Source organism: Podarcis filfolensis (genome assembly GCF_964270895.1).
Source record: "Podarcis filfolensis genome assembly, chromosome: 8".
In the NCBI taxonomy this organism is placed as follows: Eukaryota; Metazoa; Chordata; class Lepidosauria; order Squamata; family Lacertidae; genus Podarcis; species Podarcis filfolensis.
The window spans coordinates 16910798-16933065 of NC_139611.1; the positions used below are offsets into that span (position 1 = coordinate 16910798).

At 46.9% G+C, this 22268-nt stretch overlaps 1 protein-coding gene across 1 annotated transcript; it reads left to right on the forward strand.

Moving 5' to 3' along the window:
- Window positions 1-170: 170 nt before the first annotated feature.
- Window positions 171-18737, forward strand: LOC310769421 (solute carrier family 2, facilitated glucose transporter member 5-like). The gene is made up of 13 exons (XM_083628764.1): window positions 171-321; window positions 2011-2087; window positions 3794-3889; window positions 4939-5099; window positions 5888-6012; window positions 7142-7294; window positions 8933-9058; window positions 10850-11037; window positions 12107-12217; window positions 13466-13567; window positions 16055-16130; window positions 16736-16863; window positions 18327-18737. The coding sequence occupies exons 2-13, from the start codon at window positions 2046-2048 to the stop codon at window positions 18501-18503; spliced, it is 1485 nt and encodes a 494-aa protein (XP_083484890.1). The 5' UTR covers window positions 171-321; window positions 2011-2045; the 3' UTR covers window positions 18504-18737.
- Window positions 18738-22268: the final 3531 nt, after the last annotated feature.

The following is a 22268-nucleotide window of genomic DNA, read 5'->3' on the forward strand; positions in this document are numbered from 1 at the left end:
GGAGAGTACTCTTGCACTCGTAACCTGCTTGTGGGCATCCCATAATAGGCATCTGGTTGGCCACTGTGAAGACCGAGTGCTGGTCTAGGTATGCTGCAGGTTATACCAGTTCTGTTGTGCTGGCAACAATTCTGATATGCTCCTACATTGGCCTTCTCTATTGGGCCTTCCAACTGTCAACAGCTGCTTTCCCCGGAATCTTCCAGCTTCCTTCCTCTGATTGGCTCTTGCCATACCGTCTGCCTTTTGATGTCTTCCTTTCAAGGGAAAACAGAGCTTGGCTGATCCCACCTGCTCTCCTTGCCAGGGCAAAAAGCTGTGGTAAGTTTCCGTGCCTCTGCAGGAACGCACCAGGTGTGTGGGGTGGCTCCATAATGGAGGGGCTTCACCGCTACCCACTTCTGGGATTCTTGATCCAATCGACCGGCCTGAGAGAGAACGGCTGAAGTTCCAGCTTTCGACTTTGCTTCAATCTGGGAGTGGGGGAACCAGCCCCCCTCCAGATGTTGTGGGACTACGACAACTACCGTCTCTGCCAGCGGCTGGGATGGATGGGAATTGGGAGTCCAACAATGTTTGGAGGTTCCCTCGTCCCCTTTTTAATCTGTCTTACTAACGGCCAGAGCAGCCACTCATGCAGAGACATGGCAGGGAGTCTCCTTTCCGAATGGTGCTCCTGCGGGCTTTTCAGATATTGCTGGACTACAAATCCCACCATCCCTGATCCCTAATCAAAGTGTTTGGGGGATTGTAGATCTGGGAGGTCTCCTAACAACTCGCAGCACCCTTACCACACTGCAGCACCCAGGACAACAACAAATCATTTTTTGGAATTGTTGATTTCAGAAAACTTTTTTAAAAAGGTTTTTATTAAATACTTTCTTGTGTTACAAAACAAATAAACAGGGGAAAGCATGTCTGTGCCCCCACTACCAATTCATAGAGTCCTTTTCACAGTTCTTTTATATGTAGTGGGAGACACTTTTGTCGTAGACATCTTGCAGTTGGGGGGGAAAGAGAAGGGAGGGAGGGAGATGGGGTTTTTGTTCTTATAATAAAAATAATAATAATATAATTTATTATTTATACCCCAGCCACTCTGGGCGGCTCCCAACAGAATATAATAATAAAAAAGCGATAAAACATCAAACATTAAAAACTTCCCTAAACAAGGCTGCCTAAAAGTCAGATAGTTGTTTGTTTCCTTGACATCTGATGGGAGGGTGTTTCACAGGGCACCACTACCGAGAAGGCCCTGTGCCTGGTTCCCTGTAACCTCGCAGTGAGGGAACCACCAGAAGGCCCTTGGAGCTGGACCTCAGTGTCTGGGCTGAATGATGGGGATGGAGACGCTCCTTCAGGTATACTGGGCCAAGGTTGTTTTGTTCCGTTGCATAGTGTTAGTGTAGGGATTTGTGTCAGCATCACACAGGTATATCCTTTGTTACAAAGAAGCTGCACTGCAATCATGAACGCAAACCAACCAAGCTGTGGAGCCCTTAATCTCTTGCAATGTCAATAAAAACAAACAACAAACTGTAAAGAAAGCATTGCAAAAATACATGGTTGCATGTAAAAATGTTACATTAATACAAAGTTATCAATATCGGTTAATTTTCCTTCCGACACCCCCCCCTCTCAACTCTGGGTTTTCACCCCAGGGTCCAAACAAACTCTCAGCTCACCCACAAAAGTCTCATAACCAAAAGAGTTCCTGGAAACAGCAAATGTCGCCTTAGTCTCTCATTGTAGGCTTGCTTTTTTATGCACAGGCCCAAGGTGGATGTTACCTCGCTAGGCTGCTACAGCTGTGTCCCATTCAGCTGCCTTCTCCACACTCAGTTCCAGGTACAACAGGTTTGTTGATTTCCCCAGGGGGTCCAGAGGATGGGGAAGGGACCCCCTTCCACTCACAGCTCTTTCTTCACCCTCTGTCCTCTCCTCCTCCGACTCCTCCTCTAGTAAGTTGATACCATCTTGGAACGCCCAAATTCTTCTTTCTCCCTACAGCTCCTTGCCTATTTTTCACCCATAGCCAGGGAACTATGGAAACTTCGAATACTTCAATTCCCAAACGCAAGAAAAAGGTGAGTTCAGATGCATCCTGGCTCCCCCTGGTGAGATTCAAATCAAAATCAGCCACAATGGTTTGAAGTTCTAAAGCTGGGCAAAGCAAATGGGTACTACAACTCCCCACTGTCCCTCCTCATTGGCCATGCTGGCTGGGACTGATGCGAGTTCGAGTCCAGCAACAATTGAAGGCCGCCATCTTAGCCAGTGTGGTATGGTGGTGAGGGTGTCCAATGAAGACCTGGGAGACCAAATCCCCACTTGGCCATGAAGGGAAGAAGAAGAAGAAGAAGAAGAAGAAGAAGAAGAAGAAGAAGAAGAAGAAGAAGAAGAAGAAGAAGAAGGGGCCACTCATGCAGAGATGCAGCAGGCAGCCTCCTACCTTGATGATGTCCCAGCTCCCAGGCACATTTAATCCAGGGATGGGCAGCCTGTAGATTTCCATATGTTGTTGGACTACAACTCCCATCCTCCCTGACCATTGGCCGGGCTGTTTTTGGGCAGATGGAAGTTAAAATCCAACCAAATCTGGAGAGCTGGAGGCAAGGTTTGTTTCTGCCTTTGCTGTCGCCTCTGCTTCTTTGCAGTTGGATTTATCCCTAGTAATAGTAGTACAGTGGTACCTCTGGTTACAAGCTTAATTCATTCCAGAGGTCTGTTCTTAACCTGAAACCGTTCTTAACCTGAGGTACCACTTTAGCTAATGTGGCCTCCCACTGCCACCGCACTGCCAGCACACGATTTCTGTTCTCATCCTGAGGTAAAGTTCTTAACCTGAGGTACTATTTCTGGGTTAGCGGAGTATGTAACCCGAAGTGTTTGTAGCCTGAGGTGTTTGTAACCCGAAGTACCACTGTAATTAATTAGTTAGTGCCCATCTAACTGGACTGCCACCCTGGGTGGCTTCAAACAAATTAAAAAGTGAGACATCAAACATTCAAAACTTCCCTATAAAGGACAGCCTTCAGATGTCTTCTAAAAGTCAGATAGTTGTTTGTTTCCTTGATATCTGATGGGAGGCATGACTACCGAGAAGGCCCTCTGTCTGGTTCCATTGTAACCTGACTTTTCTCAGTGAGGGAACTGCCAGAAGGCCCTCGGAGCGGGACCTCAGCGTCCAGGCTGAATGATGGGGGTGGAGACTCTCCTTCAGGTATGGAGGGCCAAAGCCATTCGGGGCTTTAAAGGTCAGCACCAACCCTTTGAATTGCACTCAGAAACGTTCCCCAAGAAGGGGAGGGCTCTTCACCAATAGGGGAGGTGCCGGAGTCACCCCAATGGCTTGAGAAGTTGTGCTTGGGGTTTCTGGTGCTGTGGGATGTACCACTCACCTGACCCCCCCCCCAGGTCCTACTATTGCATTCAAATTGCTGTCTCTCAGCCTGCCCGGACTGTAGGTCCTGCTCACTGAATCAGGACAACCGTGCCTGCAATTTTTGCCTCCCAATGTGGCCTGGGGATTGTGGCAGGCCACATTTGGCCACTGGCTGAGAGAGGCAGTGATTGACCCAAGTTCACCCCAGTAAACGTCATGGTTGAGCAGGGGATTCAAACCCTGGTATCCCAAGACCTAGACCGATACGCTAACCACTACACCACACTCTCTCTGGAGTGTCTGGCCATGCTTCGTTTTATGGGTAGGGCTGGGTTTTCACTAGTAGGTGTCTCTAATGCACCTGCGCAGTGTACAACCAGCAACCCTGTCTACTGCTCTTTCCTATAGGAACTGACATCCGGACTTCTAATTGCTACAGTGATTCCCTCCCTTGGATCCTTGCAACTGGGATACATCTACTGGGTTGTCCTCAACCCAGAGACGGTAAGCCAGCCCTATCATCTGTGGGACTACTTAGAATCAAAGAACTTGGAAGGGAACCCCAAGAGTCATCTAGTCCAACCCCCTGCGATGCAGGAATCTACATAGGGCAGGGGTGGGTCAATGCATTCGCTTGGAAAAGCCGTAGCTCAGCAGCGGAGCATCTGCTTTGCATGCAGGAGTCTCCTGGTTCAAAACCCGTAACATCCCCGAGCAGGGCTGGGGAAGATCAGAATCTGAAACCTCAAAGAGCAGCTGCCAGTCAGTGCAGACACTACTAGGCTGGATGGGGGGAACGCTTCTACTGGTCCTACCAGGGACTTAGGTGGTGCCATGGGCTGTTTGGACACAGGGGATTGGTGGAGGGCACCAGCTGGGGAGCCCCCAATGGAAGAAAGTGGTGGGGTGACAAAGAGCTCTGCTTGAGACTCTAGGAAACTGCTGCCATTCAGAGTACAGTGGTACCTTGGTTCTCAAACTTAATCCGTTCTGGAAGTCCGTTCCAAAAACAAGGCGCGCTTTCCCATAGAAAGTAATGCAAAATGGATTAATCGGTTCCAGACTTTTAAAAACAACCCCTAAAACAGCAATTTAACATGAATTTTACTATCTCATGAGACCATTGACCCATAAAATGAAAGCAATAAACAATGTACTGCAGTCACACAATCAATCAATCAATCAGTAGCTGAACTGGGTTCCACACAGTCACAAAAACAAAACAAAAAGAGCCGCAAAAACAAAAATGCAAAATAAATAGCAAAAACAGACAGACCTCAGCGTAACGTTCAAAATGGAAGCGTGGCACTCAAATCGGAAGCGTAACACTCAAAACAGAGCATGTTTGGCTTCTGAAAAAAGTTCGCAAACTGGAACGCTTACTTCCGGGTTTGCAGTGTTTGGGTTCCAAGTTGTTTGAGTACCAAGGCGTTGGAGAACCAGGGTACCGCTGTAGGTGATACTGCGCTGGATGGTATAAAATAGTTTACTGTGTCTCAGATCCTGTGTGCTTGTCCCACTCTCTTTCATCTGATGTCTCTCTTCCACCTTAGGTGTCACATATAAATTCCAACATAACGGAAGAGACCGAAAGGATGGACATCAGAATCGAAGAGACTCTGAGTGGCCGGATGGCCTTTAACGCTATGGTCTTCCCAATTGGAGGCATCATTGGGTCGCTGATGCTCGGCACCTTGGTGGATAGCTGCGGCAGGTACAGAGATAGTACGGTGATGGAGAACAGTAGGCACAGCAAGAGGTGTTGGGGGGTGGGGCATATGACTATCACTGACCCACATCCCCCACTGATCTCTAGTTAAGCTATGTGTTGGGTCATTGCCTTATAAACATAGGAAAACGCAACACAAAGGAATACAGATAAATAAAGCAACGCGGCTCACATGACTCTGTATGCAATTATATAGAACTTATATAAAAGGCAACATGTAAAAATAAGACATTCATATTCCACCAAGCATCCATTTCTTTAAATATAGCCTTTACATGATACACGGGTGGCGCTGTGGGTTAAACCACAGAGCCTAGGGCTTGCTGAACATAGGGAGCAGCCTTGGGCTGTTTCAGACTGTTGGTCCATCTGAATCAGTAGACCAGGGGTCAGCAAACTTTTTCAGCAGGGGGCCAGTCCACTGTCCCTCAGACCTTGGGGGGGCGGCGGACTATATTAATAAAAAATAAAAAATGAACGAATTCCTATGCCCCACAAATAACCCAAAGATGCATTTTAAATAAAAGGACACATTCTACTCACGCTGATTCCCGGACCATCCACGGGCCGGATTTAGAAGGCGATTGGGCCAGATCCAGCCCCCGGGCCTTAGTTTGCCTATCCATGCAGTAGCCAATCAGTATTGTCTACACTGACCGGCAGCAGCACTTCAGGGCCTTGTGGCAACTCCGCAGCTGCCCTCCCTCCTCTACTCTTTTCGCTGCTTGGGGCCTGCTCATCTCCTCCTCACCCCCTTTTTGCTGTATTTTCAGGAGACGTTCCTTGATGCTCAATAATGCTGCAGCCGCCGTTGCCTGTGGATTAATGGGTGCTTCCGATGCAGGGAAATTCTACGACTTTGGCATTTTTGCTCGCTTCCTTGTCGGGATATCTTCAGGTGGAAAAAAAAAAGTGCCCCACATGCAGTCTTTGAATTGCCTTTTAACAAAACCAAGCCAAACAAAAGCAGAAAGCTGCCTTGAACCCGTGTCTGTGGTTTGAAGCTTTGGCTTCAGATGCCTTATAAAAGTCAGATAGTTGTTTATTTCTTTGATATCTGATGGGAGGGCGTTCCACAGGGCAGGTGCCACTACCGAGAAGGCCCTGTGCCTGGTTCCCTGCAGGGTAATTTTTTTCCCATTTGTCTCTCCAGCTTTGACCAGCGCACTTCTCGTTTTCTTGCCGTGCATCATTTTTATTTATTTATTTTACTTTCCCCCCCTGTTTAGCGCTCTTACAAAAAAAAAAAAGGTGATCAAGTCAAATAGGTGCAAAATTTGTGTGTGTTCCCGCTCATTTGTGATGGCTCCAATCACAACTTTATTTTCTGTCTATAATGATAAGTATTCAATAATACATATTGGAAAGATCCCGTTTCCTTTTACGTATGTCAAATGACTGTCTCATTCATCTGGTTTCCTGGTTTTCTGATTCTCTTCTGATTCCCTGCCATGGGTGGGCGCAGCTGAAGGTGGAGACAACATGAGAAGCAGGCTATACAGTCATGGAGTCATAGAACTGTAGAGTTGGAAAGGACCCCAGGGTCATCTAGTCCAACCCCCTGCAATGCAGGAATCTTTTGCCCAACGTGGGGCTCAAACCAACGACCCCAAGATTAAGAGTCTTGTGCTCTACTGACCAGGCTATCCCAGTTATATTGATTATAGGAAGAATAAATGGGATAACATAGGGTTTCTGGAGTCTTTTCCCAAGTAAAATTAGAGGCAAAAATCCCAGGTGGGAACATCCAGTCCCAGACCAAATAGAAAATGCGGCAAAGAGGTATGGACTTAAGAGAAAGTGTGGCTGGGCCCTGAGTTCAAGTGGTGGGAGGCAAAATGGCTGGGACCAGCAAAGTTCTACTCACAGCAAACCCACTGAAATTAACAGAGTTATCTGTGTGCACTAGTCTGTTCAGAGCAGGATTAATAGTGGTTGCAGCTGTATGCCACAAATGATGAAGTAACGCCATGGATGAGGTCCCTCTGCCAGTTGTGCCTGTGACCCTTTGATTCTCATTTAACCAGGCTTGTTTTCCACTATGATCCCGTTATATGTTGGAGAGCTTGCCCCCGTAAGCATGAGGGGGGCCTTCACGATGATGTCCATACTGTTCTTCACCGTGGGTCTCCTCTTGGCTCAGGCCATCAGCAGTCCCAACATCCTTGGGAACAAGAAACGTAAGTTGGAGAAAAGAGGGCGGGGTCAGGGATGTGGGGGTGGCGCTGTGGTCTAAACCACTGAGCTTCTTGGACTTGCCAATCAGAAGGTCGGCTGTTCGAATCCGTGCGACGGGGTGAGCTCTGTCCCAGCTCCTGCCAACCTGGCAGTTCGAAAGTATGCCAGTGCAAGTAGATAAATAGGTACCACTGTGACGGGAAGGTAAACGGCATTTCCGTGCGCTCTGGTTTTCGTCACGGTGTTCCGCTGCGCCAGAAGCAGTTTAGTCATGCTGGCCACATGACCCGGAAGGCTGTGGACAAACGGCGGCTCCCTCAGCCTGAAAGTGAGATGAGTGCCGCAAGCCCATAGTCACCTTTGACTGGGCTTAAGCGTCCAGGGGTCCTTTGCCTTTTACATCCTATGATATGTAGGCAAACGAGGCATGGCATCCTACTTCATAATTAAGAAGAGCCAATTTTAAATATCCTTTTAATCTCATCATGTATCATTTCCCCAAATACCCTTGCTTTCTTGCAAGCCCACCACATATATAGCAGACAGTGGAACCTCGGGTTGCAAACGTGATCCGTGCAGGAGACACGTTTGCAACTCAACAGCATTCGCAACCTGCAGCGCTGCATCTGCGCACGCGCGGGGCACGATTCAGCACTTCTGTGCATGCGCAAAGCACCGAAACCCGGAAGTAACCCGTTTCAGTACTTCCGGGTTCGGTGCGTGCACAACCCGAAAACGTGTAACCTGAAGCGTCTGTAACCCGAGGTACCACTGTATATACAATCCATCTACCTTCTTTACACTTTCAGCAATTGTTAGGAACCTTCTTATATATTTTAGATCATTTGTTAAAATGAGTACACCAAAAAAGAAGCCAGAAGCATTTTTCTGTGAGGGATTATAGGCATAAATCCCAAAGAAAATGTTAAAGTTGTTTATATATGTAACGACAACAGCTTTATGTGCAGAAATGGAAGGAAGGAAGAAGTTCCCACCAAAGAAGAATGACTAAGTGAGATAATGGACTATGCAGAACTGGCAAAATTAAGAGAATCTCACGATGATCGTTTTATGGAAGAATGGATGTCTTTTTCGGACTGCTTAGAGAAATATTATAGTATGATGAACTCACGAGCGAGATGTGAGCAACGAACAACTGAAGTAATTAGATTATAATATAGAAGATAGGGGGCAGCAGAAGCAGAGAAACCACAAATCCATGGAAAACGGGTTGGGAGGTCAAAAAAATAAGAGAATAGATGAAATTGTGCTTTGATTGTATATGTTTAAAAAGTTGAAACTTAATAAAACATAATTGAAAAGAAAAACATAACAAGAGCCTTCCAGAGCAGGCCAGTTGCCATCAATCGCCCTTTCCTCCACGAGTTTGTCCCATCCTCTTTTAAAACCATCTAAGTTGGTGGCCACCCTGGCCTCTTGTGGAAGTGAGTTCCACAGTTCAGCTCTTCCTGTGGTTGGCCCCTTCTTTTCTCTGCCCTGCATTCAGTTTTGCAGGATGTGTCTTGGTCCTAGCGTTAGGAGAGGGGGAGAAAAGTGCTCCCCCCTCCACTGCCTCCACTCCATGCTTCACTTTGTAAACGTACCTTGTCGCGACTTATTCACTTGTCTCGTTTTCTTAGGTCTGCCAATGATGCTGGGCCTGACTGGGATAGTTGCTTTCTTCAACATCCCGCTCCTGCTCCTGTGCCCTGAAAGTCCTCGCTACCTGTTTATTCAGATGAAGAACGAAGCAAAAGCGAGGAAAGGTAGGCTGGCTTTGTAGCTTTGTGTTATGTACTGAAGTTCTCACCCTGGGCCAGCAGGGGGATACTGTAGATAGTTTTCACTCAGGTCCACATATGCAAATAAGGGATTGAAAGTGACGTTCAGTGATTGGATAGTTACAGAAAATGGTTACTGTTGTGTTCTAGTGGAGCTCTATATAAGCAGGCTGGCTGAACCCTTCAGTTCAGTTCTGTTCTGGCCTGTGAATAAACAAGAGCTGTTTGAAGAATCGCTGTGTCGTCTGATATGTTCACCCACAATTTAACTCTTTGTATGCAGAAGGCCCCCGGGCCCAATCCCTGGTGTCTCCAGGTAAGGCTGCGAGGAGGTGGGAAGTGATATCGGGATTGACAGGGAGACGTTTGCCCTTCCTGCCCGTCAAAGTTTGCCTGGGCTGTGACTGATGTCAGACCCTCCAAGTGTCCCTATTTTCCAGTCCCGGGATTACAGAAGCCGTCCCAGTTTCTGATTTGATCCTGGAATATCCCACTTTCCCATAGGACATCCCTATTTATCATCAGATAAATATTGGAGGGTATGGTAGGGTGGCCCCTATTTTCATCAGAGAAAAGTTGGAGGGTTATGGAGTCACGCAACCCTCGGGTGAAGGAGATAAGTAACTATACAACCTTTAGAAGACATCTGAAGGCAGTTTTATTATGTTTTTATCTATGTTGGAATTAGGGACGCAGGTGGCGCTGTGGGTTAAACCACAGAGCCTAGGACTTGCCGATCAGAAGGTTGGCGGTTTGAATCCCCACGACGGGGTGAGCTCCGGTTGCTCGGTCCCTGCTCCTGCCAACCTAGCAGTTCGAAAGCATGTCAAAGTGCAAGTAGATAAATAGGTACCGCTCCGGTGGGAAGGTAAACGGCGTTTCCGTGCATTGCTCTGGTTCGCCAGAAGCAGCTTAGTCATGCTGGCCACATGACCCGGAAGCTGTACACCGGCTCCCTCGGCCAATAAAGCGAGATGAGCGCCGCAAGCCCAGAGTCAGTCACGACTGGACCTAATGGTCAGGGGTCCCTTTACCTTTATCTATGTTGGAAGTCCCCTTCATGGATCACTGCCTTGCCGTGGCGAAGGGGCTTGAATACCTCAGAGAAGCTATGAGCTATGCCGTGCAGGGCCACCCAAGATGGACAGGTCATAGTGGAGAGTTTTGACCAAACGTGATCCACCTGGAGCAGGAACTGGCAAGCCACTCCAGTATCCCTGCCAAGAAAACTCCATGAACAAAGACAACAGGCATATAAAAGTTAGGACTCTGGAAGACGAGCCCCTCAGATCGGAAGGCGTCCAACATGCTACTGATGAAGAGCGGAGGACAAGTACAAGTAGATTCAGAGCTGATGAAGCGGCTGGGCCAAAGCCGAAAGGACGCTCAGTTGCGGATATGCCTGGAAACGAAAGAAAAGTCCAATGCTGTAAAGAAAAATATTGCATAGGTCAAACATGAATTTGCGGGAGGCAGTGGAAGACAGGAGTGCCTGGCGTGCTCTGGTCCATAGGGTCACGAAGAGTCGGACACGACTAAACGACTAAACAACAACAACATGCTGGAAGTCTCCCAGAGTGGCTGGGTTCAACCCAGTCAGATGGGTGGGGTATACATAATAAAAGTATTATGGAAAAGGATGTCTCTATTTTCATTGGAGAAATGTTGGAGGGTATGTGATGTTTACACTCTAGTCTGGACAGTGCGTAGTGCTTGAATGCTCTTTCTTCCTCAGATTCTCTCTCCTTCTCTCTCTCTCTCTCTCTCCCCACCCAGCCTTGAGAATGCTCAGGAACAAGGTTGACATGGAAAATGAGATTGAGGAGCTCCGAAAGGAGGAGAAGTATGAGATACAAGAAAAGGACATGACGATACTTTCGCTTCTGAAAAGCCATAGTCTCCGTCGCCAAGTCATCACCGTCGCCATCTTGTTGGGGGGCCAGCAATTTTCTGGCATAATTGGGGTGAGGAAGCCAATGTTCCAAGTGGCTCAGGAGCTGTGGGAGAAGGGATGAGGAACCTTTCTCTGCCCGGAGGGGGCATGTTCCTGTCCCAGAAAGTGCCTGAGGGTCACGTGACATTGGCTCCTGTAATAATGGGGGGGCTGGCTATTTTTTTCAACTGGTGAATGAAGGAAAGAAAGGGCTAAGGAAAGGAAGACCAGAAGGAAAGAGGACTGAGGCTTTTACGTCCTTCAGCAGTGAAATGATATAGTAAAGCTGGACCCACAGTTGTGGCCAAAATTGGCAAATTTCAGGGAAGCCAGATAACCTCCAGGGGAGAACTGATATTCTTCACTGGTTCAGGAATATATTTCTTCAAGCTCCTCTTGAACCATTGAAGAATTTCACTTATGTTTGTCAGAAAAAACATCCTCTGAGAAGTTTTGCTCTACAATCAGCATTCAGAGGCTGTAACACTAGGTTGCTGATTTGTGTGTGCATGCACGCGCACACCCACCCACCCACCCAGACAAGGAATTCCAGAACATTCTTCCAGGTGAAGCAGGTGGGGAACTGAATCCAGCTGGAGGAGCCATTTTGACACCCCCAGCTCTCACAGGCCAAGTTTGACAGGGTGGGGGCGATTGCCTCATGTCACGTGAGGCAACCCTGTGTTGCTGTTTTTAGCCAGGCATTTTAACTGAATTCCAGTTTTGTTGTTTTTTTTTTATTTTGTTACCGTGTATACCTCTGAGGGAAGGATGAAATCAAATGTGGGTGTATTGCCTAGAATAGAATGCATAAATAAATATCCTACTTCATTGGAGGCGTTGAAACATAGCTTGAATGGCCACTTGCCATGGGTTTGTTATCCGCGATTCCTTCATTGCAGGAGATGACTCTTGGGCTCCATTCCAGTTCTTTGGCTTTATGATTCTAAAATACATTAAAGGCAGCCCTCATCAGCGAAGGGTTGTTTGGCGTGGTTTCTATTTTATTTCATTTTGCTTTTTCCTCTTTCCTGAAAATTCCTGGTAGCCGACATCTTCTTCCGCAGCTGATGTCTTTGTTTGCTGTGATCTGCTTGCAGGGCTACTTCTACGCAGAGAAAATCTACAGGTCGCTTCTAAGCAAAGAGAGCCATATCTTTTATATGAATTTGTGTGTGACGTGTTGGCTCTTGTTTATAGCCTCCATGATGGTGAGCCATCCCCTCTCTCCTTCCCTTTCAAATCTCCAAACTCAATCCCAGAGAGACCTGCATTTGGCCTATAGTTTTCCCACCCTACCAATTAAAGAGAGGGAGGTTACATGATGTTGGCTATTTATCTATTCAGTCTGGCTTGTTGGCAAGGAGGGTTTAGATAAGGCCACATCAAGGCAACTTTTCTTTACGTTCCTCCAGAACTTTCCTTATTGCAAAAAGCTTGATCTTTTGGGGTTTTTTTTGGGGGGGGAGGAGCAGTTTTGTTGCGCAAGACATCCAATCAATTGTTTAAAAAACTTTTAACTCTTTATATTTTTATATTCCTTGTAAGCCGCTTAGCTTTCCTACAGTCAAGCAGTATGTAAATTTTCTTAAATAAACTACAGTACCTCAGGTTACATACGCTTCAGGTTACATACGCTTCAGGTTACACACTCCGCTAACCCAGAAATAGTGCTTCAGGTTAAGAACTTTGCTTCAGGATGAGAACAGAAATCGTGCTCCGGCGGCACGGCAGCAGCAGGAGGCCCCATTAGCTAAAGTGGTGCTTCAGGTTAAGAACAGTTTCAGGTTAAGAACGGACCTCCGGAACGAATTAAGGACTTAACCTGAGGTACCACTGTATAAACACTTGTAAGAAATTGATCTCTTAGCATGGCAGCACCTATGCTATTGACATCAGGCAGATAGATACCTTTGCTGTCTTCTTTTCAGCACCCGCTTAAAACAAAATTGGTTTAGGCCACAGTTAGTTTCGTTTTATTTCTTTTTCTCCTGTTGGTTTTAAAAATATTTTGGATATTTTTAAAAAATACATGTTTTTATTGATAATTTTTGATATTTCCTGCGAACTAAGAGGCTTCATGACAATCAAGTAGGATATAATTGTTGTTAAATAAATACACGCAGGTATTTGCATGCATTTAGGAGGCTTGTCTTGAGGAAGACTGCCCAGTTCCTTACTTGGTTTGCTGGTCGGCAGCAGCTGTTTTCGGGCAGAAACCATGGAGAGAGGGAGTGGGGAGATCTTTGATTTAAAATGTTCCCATAGGAAATAGTGGAAATTGTCAGCTCGTTATGTGAACACTAGCCTAACGAACAATTTCCTGGGAACGCCTTATGTCCGGTAAGCAGGACCTGCATGTAAAATCAATAAATCAGCTGTAACACTGCAACCTGAAGCTGTTGGCTGTGATCAGAGGCTTCCTTTCTCTCTCACCCCCCTGCCTTTATATTCCCTAGATGTCTGCCATTGACTCTGTGGGGCGTAGGTTTCTCCTACTTCTGGGATTTCTGATCTGTAGCGTTGCCTGCGTCTTGCTAACCTTGACCCTCGAACTTCAGGTGAGTAAATCGGGACCGGCAGAATGCAGAGCTGAACGCCGCCCATTAGCTAAAGTGGTGCTTCAGGTTAAGAACAGTTCAGGTTAAGTATGGACCTCCAGAACGGATTAAGTACTTAACCCGAGGTACCACTGTAATAATAATAATAATAATAATAGGCATTCTATTTTTTAAAAAATAATATTTATTAAGGGTTTAAAGATTACAGAAAAAAAGAATGAAAAAATGAAAAATTAAATACATAAAAAAGACAAAAGACAAAAAACAACAGTAAAACAGAAAAAAGAAAAACAAGCATTTAAAAACACATCCAATGTTTCCCTATCTTTATCTTTCATTTACTTGTTTCATCGACCTCCTCACACCTCCCTTTTTTTGTATTCTAGTTCAATTAGCTTTTTCAGCAAATCCTTTCCATCTTACTCAATTTTTGTTCCATAATTTATCTTAACCCAATCTAAACTTAAATTTTCCACTTTAACCCATTAACAATCTATTTTTACTTAATTCTTTATAACCTTTCTGCTAAAGCCATGTAACTTCATTCCAGCATCCTTCTAACATTCCTTAATTTTACAGTATTTCTGTAAATAAACTTTAATTTTTTTCCAATCTTCTTCCACCGACTCTTCTCCCTGGTCTCGGATTCTGCCAGTCATTTCCGCCAGTTCCATGTAGTCCATCAACTTCATCTGCCATTCTGCCCGGGTGGGAATAATAGGCATTCTAACCTGGCCTTCACCATAAACAACTCAGGTCCTCAATACCTGAGGAACCTCCTCCTTCCCAGAATCCTCTTGGATTCTGAGATTTCAGAAGCGGGAGCTCTTGGTAGTTCCTCCACCCGCAGAGGGTGGTAGTAGCGGCGGCCGAGGAGAGAGCTTTCTCTACGGTGGCCCCTAAGTTATGGAACTTCCCACAGAAGTGTGTCTCTTACCTTCCTTATAAAGCTTCTGGCAACTGCTGAAGACATACCTCTTTGCCTTCGCTTTTGACCCCTGTGTGTATTTTTAGGACACAGCTAATTTTTTAAGATTGCAAGCTGTTTTAAACTGTTTTTAATATTGTGTTTTAACCTGCCCTGGGACCTTAGGGTAATAAATCAATCAATGACAACAACCCCACGATTCTTGAAAGAGATGTTTCTAACCGAAACTGTTTTTAGATTTTAATTTTTTAAAAAATAATAACCTCTTAACAATTTTTATGACTGTTCCAGCTGTTTTTAGAATGCTTTGTGAGAATCAGTCCTACTAGAAAAACCGGCACACAGACTGAGGTCAAAAAAGTAAGGGCAGATTTCGTTCCATTTGGCATGATTTTATTTTCCATGTCAAAAATGTAGAACATATCCACTCTCCCAGCTAGAAATGCTGTGGATAATACAGTAAAATGGGAACACATGCTTCTTCTTCTTCTCCTTCTCCTTCTCCTTCTCCTTCTCCTTCTCCTCCTCCTCCTCCTCCTCCTCCTCCTCCTTCTTCTTCTTCCCCTTCTTCCTCTTCTTCTTCTTCTTCTTCTTCTTCTTCTTCTTCTTCTTCTTCTTCTTCTTCTTCTTCTTCTGTGATCACTCACAGCCGAATAAGATTGTCCTCCATGAACACGGTTTTAACAGAGCATCTGTAAGCGACTGTGGAGGCCAGTTCTGGGTCCGCACGTCCTTCCACAAGTGGGGACATAGGTTTCCGGGTGGGCAGCAAGGTTTGCTGGAAATACAGCTGGTCCCCCTAGAAAATAAGGGATATCGATGTTGATCACATTTTTACCTTTATAAACTTGTTATATAATTCCTTTTATACCATAAGTGTGGACTGTGTAACTGATGTCTCTGGCCCCTCTCTTTATCTCTCCTTTGAGATTCCATGCCTGTTTTCCATGATGATTTTGTACTTAGCTTTATTTTATTTTCATTATTGCATTTATATGCCTCCTTTTTTCTCCAGGTGGGGTACCTGCTTCTCCCCCCCCCATAGACTAGGCTTGAGAGGCAGTGACTTCGTCCAATTTCACCCAGCAAGCTTCATGGTTGATTGGGGGATTTGAACCCTGGTCTCCCAGGTCCCCAGGATGACACTCTAACCCCTGCACCACACTGGCGCTCTGATTTGGCATTTTAATAAAATTGTGGCTGTGTTGGCTGCCCTGGGATCCTCCGAGAAGAAGGGCAGGATATAAATTCAATAAATAATAAGTTCCCAGGGCAGGCTCCAGCTATGGACGGGGGTGAAGACTCCATTCAGTTTGCTTTCAAGGGGAAATCTAACCAATCTGTGCTTTCCACAGCAATTTGCAAATGGAGGCAAAATTCACCCCGCTCTGGATATTGCAAAGGAGTTCAAGGAATGTACTCAGAGACATGTATATGGGGGAGTTATGTGTGTGTACAAAGATGCCTATATCGTCCAAGTCAAAGGGTGTGGTGATTTCCCACCCCTGCCTCAAAACGAGAGGCAACCTCGCTCATGCACAACTCTCTTTCTCCAACAGCCCATGCAGCCATGGATGATTTACTTGAGCTCTGTTTTAGTCATTGTCATGCTCACTGGATACATGCTTGGGCCAGGTAAGGGCTCAGGCGACACACAAAAATTATTTGAGGTGGGTGAAAAACACGGGCCTTTTCTGCGGCGGCTCCCCATTTGTGGAATGCTTTCCCCGGGGAGACTCGCCTGGCGCCTTCGTTACATATCTTTAGGTGCCAAGCAAAAACGTTTCTCTTCGACCAGGCCTTTGGCTGATTAAACAACCTATGGCCTTTAAAATATGTTTTTTTGGGTGGGAGGGGAGTTATCGGTTTGATTTTGTTTTATTATGTGTTTTGCGTACTCCTGTTGTATTTTTGCGTTGTGACCTCTGGATGAAGAGCGATATGCAAATTTAATTAATTAAGATGGAAAAGACATAGATCCAGCACTGGAAGGGAGTTATAGCTCCAAATATCTGGAGGGCCCTATCTGTACTGTATGTTGAAAGAAGTTTCGTATCACTTTAAACGATCATGGCTTCCCCCCCCAAAGAATTCTGGGAACTGTGGAGTGTTTAGGAGACCCCCCTGTTCCCTTCGCAGAGCCACAATTCCCAGAGTTCCCTGGGAAGAGGGTGTGACTGTTAAATCACTCTGGGAGGTGGGAGCCAAATTCAACACCCAGCTTCGTTCTGTCTTCCCAGCTATAATCACCTACGTGGTCACTCTCGAGATCTTCCTTCAATCATCGCGGGCCACAGCTTTCACGTTGGGTGGAATAGTGAACTGGGTCACCCGCTGCTTTGCTGTGGGGATCTTCCTTAAGCTAGAGGTGAGTGGTTCTGCCAGGTCCCTTTTAGCGGGAAATAAATAAATAAAACAGCAATAAAAATCACATTTCTTCGAGCCACAAACGGTATCTAGCAAACACAACAGCTCCGCCCCAACGGTAGGAAATGACGTGGGAATGCTGGGAGAATGCAGGGAACCAGTTTGCATCTGCTGCTGTTTAAAAGAGCTCAGCTCCAGCTTGCTCCTTGCTCGAGCAGCTTCTGAGCTCAGTTGCTCCCCAGAGCACAGCCTTCATGTCTGCAGACGGCTGGTCCCACCTTGCCTTCTGCTTGGCTTGAACCTCATCTCACCCTATATCCCGCAGGGCAAGACAACAAGCCCCTGAAATTGGTAGGCCAGGTGAAGTTCCTGAACTGAGGACTCTGGCCATTCCGCTGTTGCATGCTCGACAAAACGACCTTTCCTGGAGGTCCTGGATCGGCATCCGGACACCGTGCAGGCGTCATTAAATGGAAACCGAACCCTGGAAGGACAGGAGCCCTATGGGTGGGCTCTTCCACGGTCCGGGTGTCAGGTCCACGTGTCTGTTCTGGGTGGGGTGGCACCCCCGTGAAAGCGGAGGTCAGCAGCCTTTCCCATCCCGAGGGCTGCATTTCCTTCTGGGGGCCACATGAGATGGGCAGGGCCAGCGGTACAAGGAGGGTGTGTTGAGCAACTGTGCTGGTCCCGAGGGCTAACCGTGCGGCGAGGTCCGAGTCCAGTCCGAGGTCGAGGGTGCAGTATGGAGGCTGTCCATCGAAGCTGAAGCGGGGTCCAAGGCAGGGAGTCAGGTGAGGTCAGGAACTCTGGCAGAAGAGCAGGACAGGGTTCAGGCAGGAACAGGCTACCAACAATGTTGCTCCCGCAACCTGGGACTGGGCTGGCTGGCTTTTATCTGCCCCGAGGCATAGGGCGGCCCCGGTCCACAGGTGACTCGCCTCTCCTGGCGTGGAGGCGAGCACTCCTCCTGCGATAACTCCTCCTGCAAGAACTTAATTCCCTCCACCTCTCTGCCCTGAGCCTCTGCAGCTCAGGAGAGGCTGGAGGATTACCGGACCCAGAGGCAACCTCAGCTTCCCCTGACGGGGCTGAAAGTGGAACACCTGCAGGCAATGGGTCCTCCATCACCTCCAGAGCAGACTCAGCTGGTGCCTGCACCTGAGGATCCAGCACAGGTGAGGACCCTTCAGGCTCAAGCCCCAGCCCCGGCTCAGCTGGTTCTGGAGGTGGGGACTCCTGTGCAGGCTGGGATTCCTCAGGTTCAGCCTCCAAGTCCGAATCCCAGGCCATCACAGCAACACATGCAGATTTCCTCTTTGCACGCTCGGTTACAACTCACAAACTGTGGCGGAAATGCCCAGAGCTGAAATGGAGACTGGGAAAACAAGGAGCCCGCCGGGACACATTGGTCAACCCCTGCTTACCTCCCCCTGTTCCCTCCCCCTTTTGTCTTTCCAACTCCAGCCACTCACTGGGCCTTACAGCCTCCTGATCCTTTGGCCTCTCTGCATGGTGACCTTTATTTATATTTCCGCGATGGTTCCGGAAACCAGAGGCATGACCTTTCTTGAAATCCGCAAGTCCATGGATCTCCAAGCCAAGGAGGATAAGAAACAGATAGATAGAAACCCAGATAGTTAGAAACTCAGAAGGCGTCGATGCTGTGCTTTATTGTTATTTTTTAAGATACAACGGTCCAAAGAGATCCCCTTCATGCTGTCCTTCAGTCGCCTCAGCTCTGTTAACACGTACGGCCATTTTCCTTTCAGTCCAGAAGAGCAACCCAAGCTGTTTCCCCCTTCCCTGTGTGCACTTTTCTATTGTTCTACCATAAATGTTGTTTCTTTATTAAATTACGAAGGGCGAGCACAATCAGTCCAGAGCCAAATGTGTGAAATGACTCTCGAGCCCACAAAATCACAACCGCCGGTAATGGGGCCTGCACTGTGGTCGGTTTCCTTCGATTCACCACACCCGTTGTGCTGTTTGAGACAGCTTTACTTGGCCAGAACAGCTGCGGCCTCTGGAGAACCCACAAAAGTGGAGTCCCCAGGCCTATAAATCACACAGAGGCATTTGCACACATACACACACACACACACAGAAATCAAGTCACGTTCACAAGCAGAGATTGCAGTTAGATAACCAGGCAGGGGCCTTATCAGGAGAGCAAGGGTAACATCACAGGCAGGCGCTTGAGGAAGAAGAAGGCTGCAGATTCATCTATTGTAAGGTTACCAGATTTTTTTCGAAGAATCCAGGGACACTTTAAAAAAAGAGAAAAAAGGTTATTTTTTAAAAAGTTATTCTTAATTTTTTTTTTTTAAAAAGAAGTAATATCTTCTCTTCTGTGGTCTCCTCTGTCACACGGCCTTCCTCTGGGCCCTGACCTGCTCTCTTGGAGCACTAGCCACCATGGAGTAGGCTCAGGTCGGGCCTGGGCTTGGCCACGTGTCCTTGCCCTCCCGATGCTCTCCTACCTCTCTTCCTCAACAGCGTTAGCGGTGCAAGGTTGGGGCTCCCCTCTTTTTTTCTCCTTCCTCTTTCTCTCTCTTCCTTCTCCTTCTCCTCTCCTCCTTCTCCCTACATCGGCTCAGGGTTTTCTTGGCCCCAGAGCGCTGCTGGCCAGTCGGCCAGGTAGCCGAGCTCTCTCGCTCCCGGCTCGATTTGGGTCACGGGGGGGGGGCATCAGTGGTTCCCCCTGTTGATGTGCTGGGCGTCCCCTGGTCCCCCCTCGGCAGTGGCGCTGGCAGCAGCAGTCTCAGCAGCCCGGAGCCAGTCTGGTAGCACAGTTGGCTCTGGCTGGCTTCAGGAGCTGCTCACTGCCATGGCGCCCGCCATTTTGCCTCACCGGAAGTCCCCATATGATGTGTCTTCTGCCGTTGAAACAATCACACAACATTAATTCCCTACTAATAAATCTATAACACTTAAAATATAAATCCGGGGACATTAAATGAAATCCGGGGACATTCCGGGGATGGATTATGTCCGGGGACAGATTTGTAAATCGGGGGGCTGCCCCCGGGAAACGGGGACGTCTGGTAACCATAATCTATTGGCCCCTGCAAATTCCTTTGCACTTCTCCATGGACATCAGCCTGGATAGCTCAGTTGGTTAGAGCATAGTGCTGCTAATGCCAAGGTTGCAGGATCAATCCCCATATGGGACAGCTGCGTATTGGTTGGACTAGATCAGGGCTTCCCAAAATTGGGTCTCTAACTGTTTTGGGGACTTCAACTCCCATCATCCTTACCTAGAAGGACCAGTGGTTAGGGATGATGGGAAGTGTAGTCCCAAAACAGTTGGAGACCCAAGTTTGAGAAACACTGAACTAGATGATCCTTGTGGTCCCTTCCAACTCTACAGTTCTATGATCTTAGATCTTTTACAACATCCTGCACCCTCCTCCTTTGACTGTCTATGTATCTTCACTATGTTTTCCAACACAGCATGGTGGGTCAGAGCTGCCTGCCTGTCCCTGGCATTGTTGTGGGTTGGCTGGACAGAGGTGGACATGGGGCTGTGGCAACGCAGTGGGTGGGAGTACCGGATTGGTTCCACCAGTGCTCCCAGCATCTCCAGCACTCCACTGGTTCGTCATATTGCCAAGACGGACGGAACTCAATAAAAAGCTTGTACATAGCCACTCGTCTCTGGTAACAAAGGTTCGACTCCAGGTGACCAGACCTGATCCAATATAAATGGGATTCCTTCTCTATTTTTTTCCATGCTTCAGGTGAACCAGATACCTTAAAATGATTAGCATTTATGGGCAGGCTTGCTAGCTAAAAGGTTTGTGGGATCACCTTCACCTTTTAGTAAGCTGATTTGCAAGGCTGGAGTTGCACCATGGGAACAAGTGTCATTGAAATTTGGTCTGTAGGAGATCTGGGTTTGAACTTAGGGCATCAAAAGCCTGGGTAGCAGAGAAGAACAAAAGGTGGTCCCGGGTTCAAATCCCCAACTGAAATCTAGATTTGCCAAGTGTAGCCACACACCCCTCAGCCTATGTTCCTGATTGCTGAGATGGACATTGACCACAGTGGTGGCAGCCCAGTTACAGTGAGGGTGGGGCACTGTCCCAACAATTTCAGTCTGCGCTCAGCCAGCCCCCACCTGCCCGATTTCTTTCTTGCTACTTGAGGGGTATTGGCACCAGTAGCGTAGTGGCAAACTGAGAAGTGCAGGGCCCCATCTTAATCGTCACAGCCTCACCCCTTCTAAGATTATACAACTTCCTAATATTATACAGTGGTACCTCTGGTTACGTACTTAATTCGTTCCAGAGGTCCGTTCTTAACCTGAAACTGTTCTTAACCTGAAGCACTACTTTAGCTAATGGGGCCTCCCGCCGCCGCCGTGCTGCCGGAGCACGATTTCTGTTCTCATCCTGAAGCAAAGTTCTTAACCCGAGGTACTATTTCTGGGTTAGCGGAGTCTGTAACCTGAAGTGTATGTAACCTGAAGCGTATGTAACCCAAAAGACTATCTACAGAAATACTGTAAAATTAAGGAATGTTAGAAGGATGTTGGAATGAAGTTATGTGGTTTTAGCAGTAATGTTACAAAGGGGTATGTAAAAATGGATTGTTAACAGGTGAGAATGTAAAGTTATAATATATTAAGATAAATTATTAAGATAAAAGCAAAAATGGTAAGGATTTGCTGAAACAACTATTGAACTAGAATACAAAAAAGGGAGGTGTGAGGAGGTCAGGGAAACAAGTAAATGAAAGACAAGACATTGAAAGACTGATTTGTTTTTAATTGGTTCTATTTTTCTGTATTTTGTATTTTTTGTTTCTTTCTTTTTTTCTTTTCATTTTTTCATTTTTGTAATTTGTTTGAAACTTTAATAAATATTATTTTTTAAAAAATGAAGCGTATGTAACCCGAGGTACCACTGTACAGTAATTTTATAGTTGCACAGTCATAATAATAATAATGGATGCATTGCAACAATCAATGCAGATCTTTGTGTGCTGCCGTTCAGCTACATACACTATTTTCTGTGCGCATATATGGGCAAACAATGCATCAGTTCAGATCTTCGTGTTTTGCTTTTCAGCTAGATCTACCACTTTCTGTACACAGAAATGCGCAAACGATTTGGAGCGCTCCAATGCCTTATTTCCGGAGTGACTTCAGTTTTGTTTTCCTTGAGGTTCCATTGTGCATAACAGCACTTGCAATGCATTGTTCTCTCGGAACCAAAGCGCATTGTGTTCTGAGTGCTCCTAAATGCTCAGCTTTGGCGCATGCAGAGCTCCAGAGTGACCCTAGGAGCCAGTCCTCAGTGGCCAGCTCGACTCTCTTCACACAGATTGGCTCCAAAGATCACAAAGGGAGAGAAGACTTCTTTTCAGGGGCTAGCAAGCTTCCGCGTCATGCTGATTGGGCAG

What these genes read in the sequence shown, in the direction of transcription:
- LOC310769421 (XM_083628764.1), top strand. Translation starts at nt 2,046, where the DNA reads ATGGAAACTTCGAATACTTCAATTCCCAAACGCAAGAAAAAG. An exon ending in CCTTGTCGGGATATCTTCAG is followed by an intron (nt 6,013 to 7,141) that starts GTGGAAAAAAAA and finishes TCATTTAACCAG; the next exon opens with GCTTGTTTTCCACTATGATC. An exon ending in TGGATACATGCTTGGGCCAG is followed by an intron (nt 16,131 to 16,735) that starts GTAAGGGCTCAG and finishes CTGTCTTCCCAG; the next exon opens with CTATAATCACCTACGTGGTC.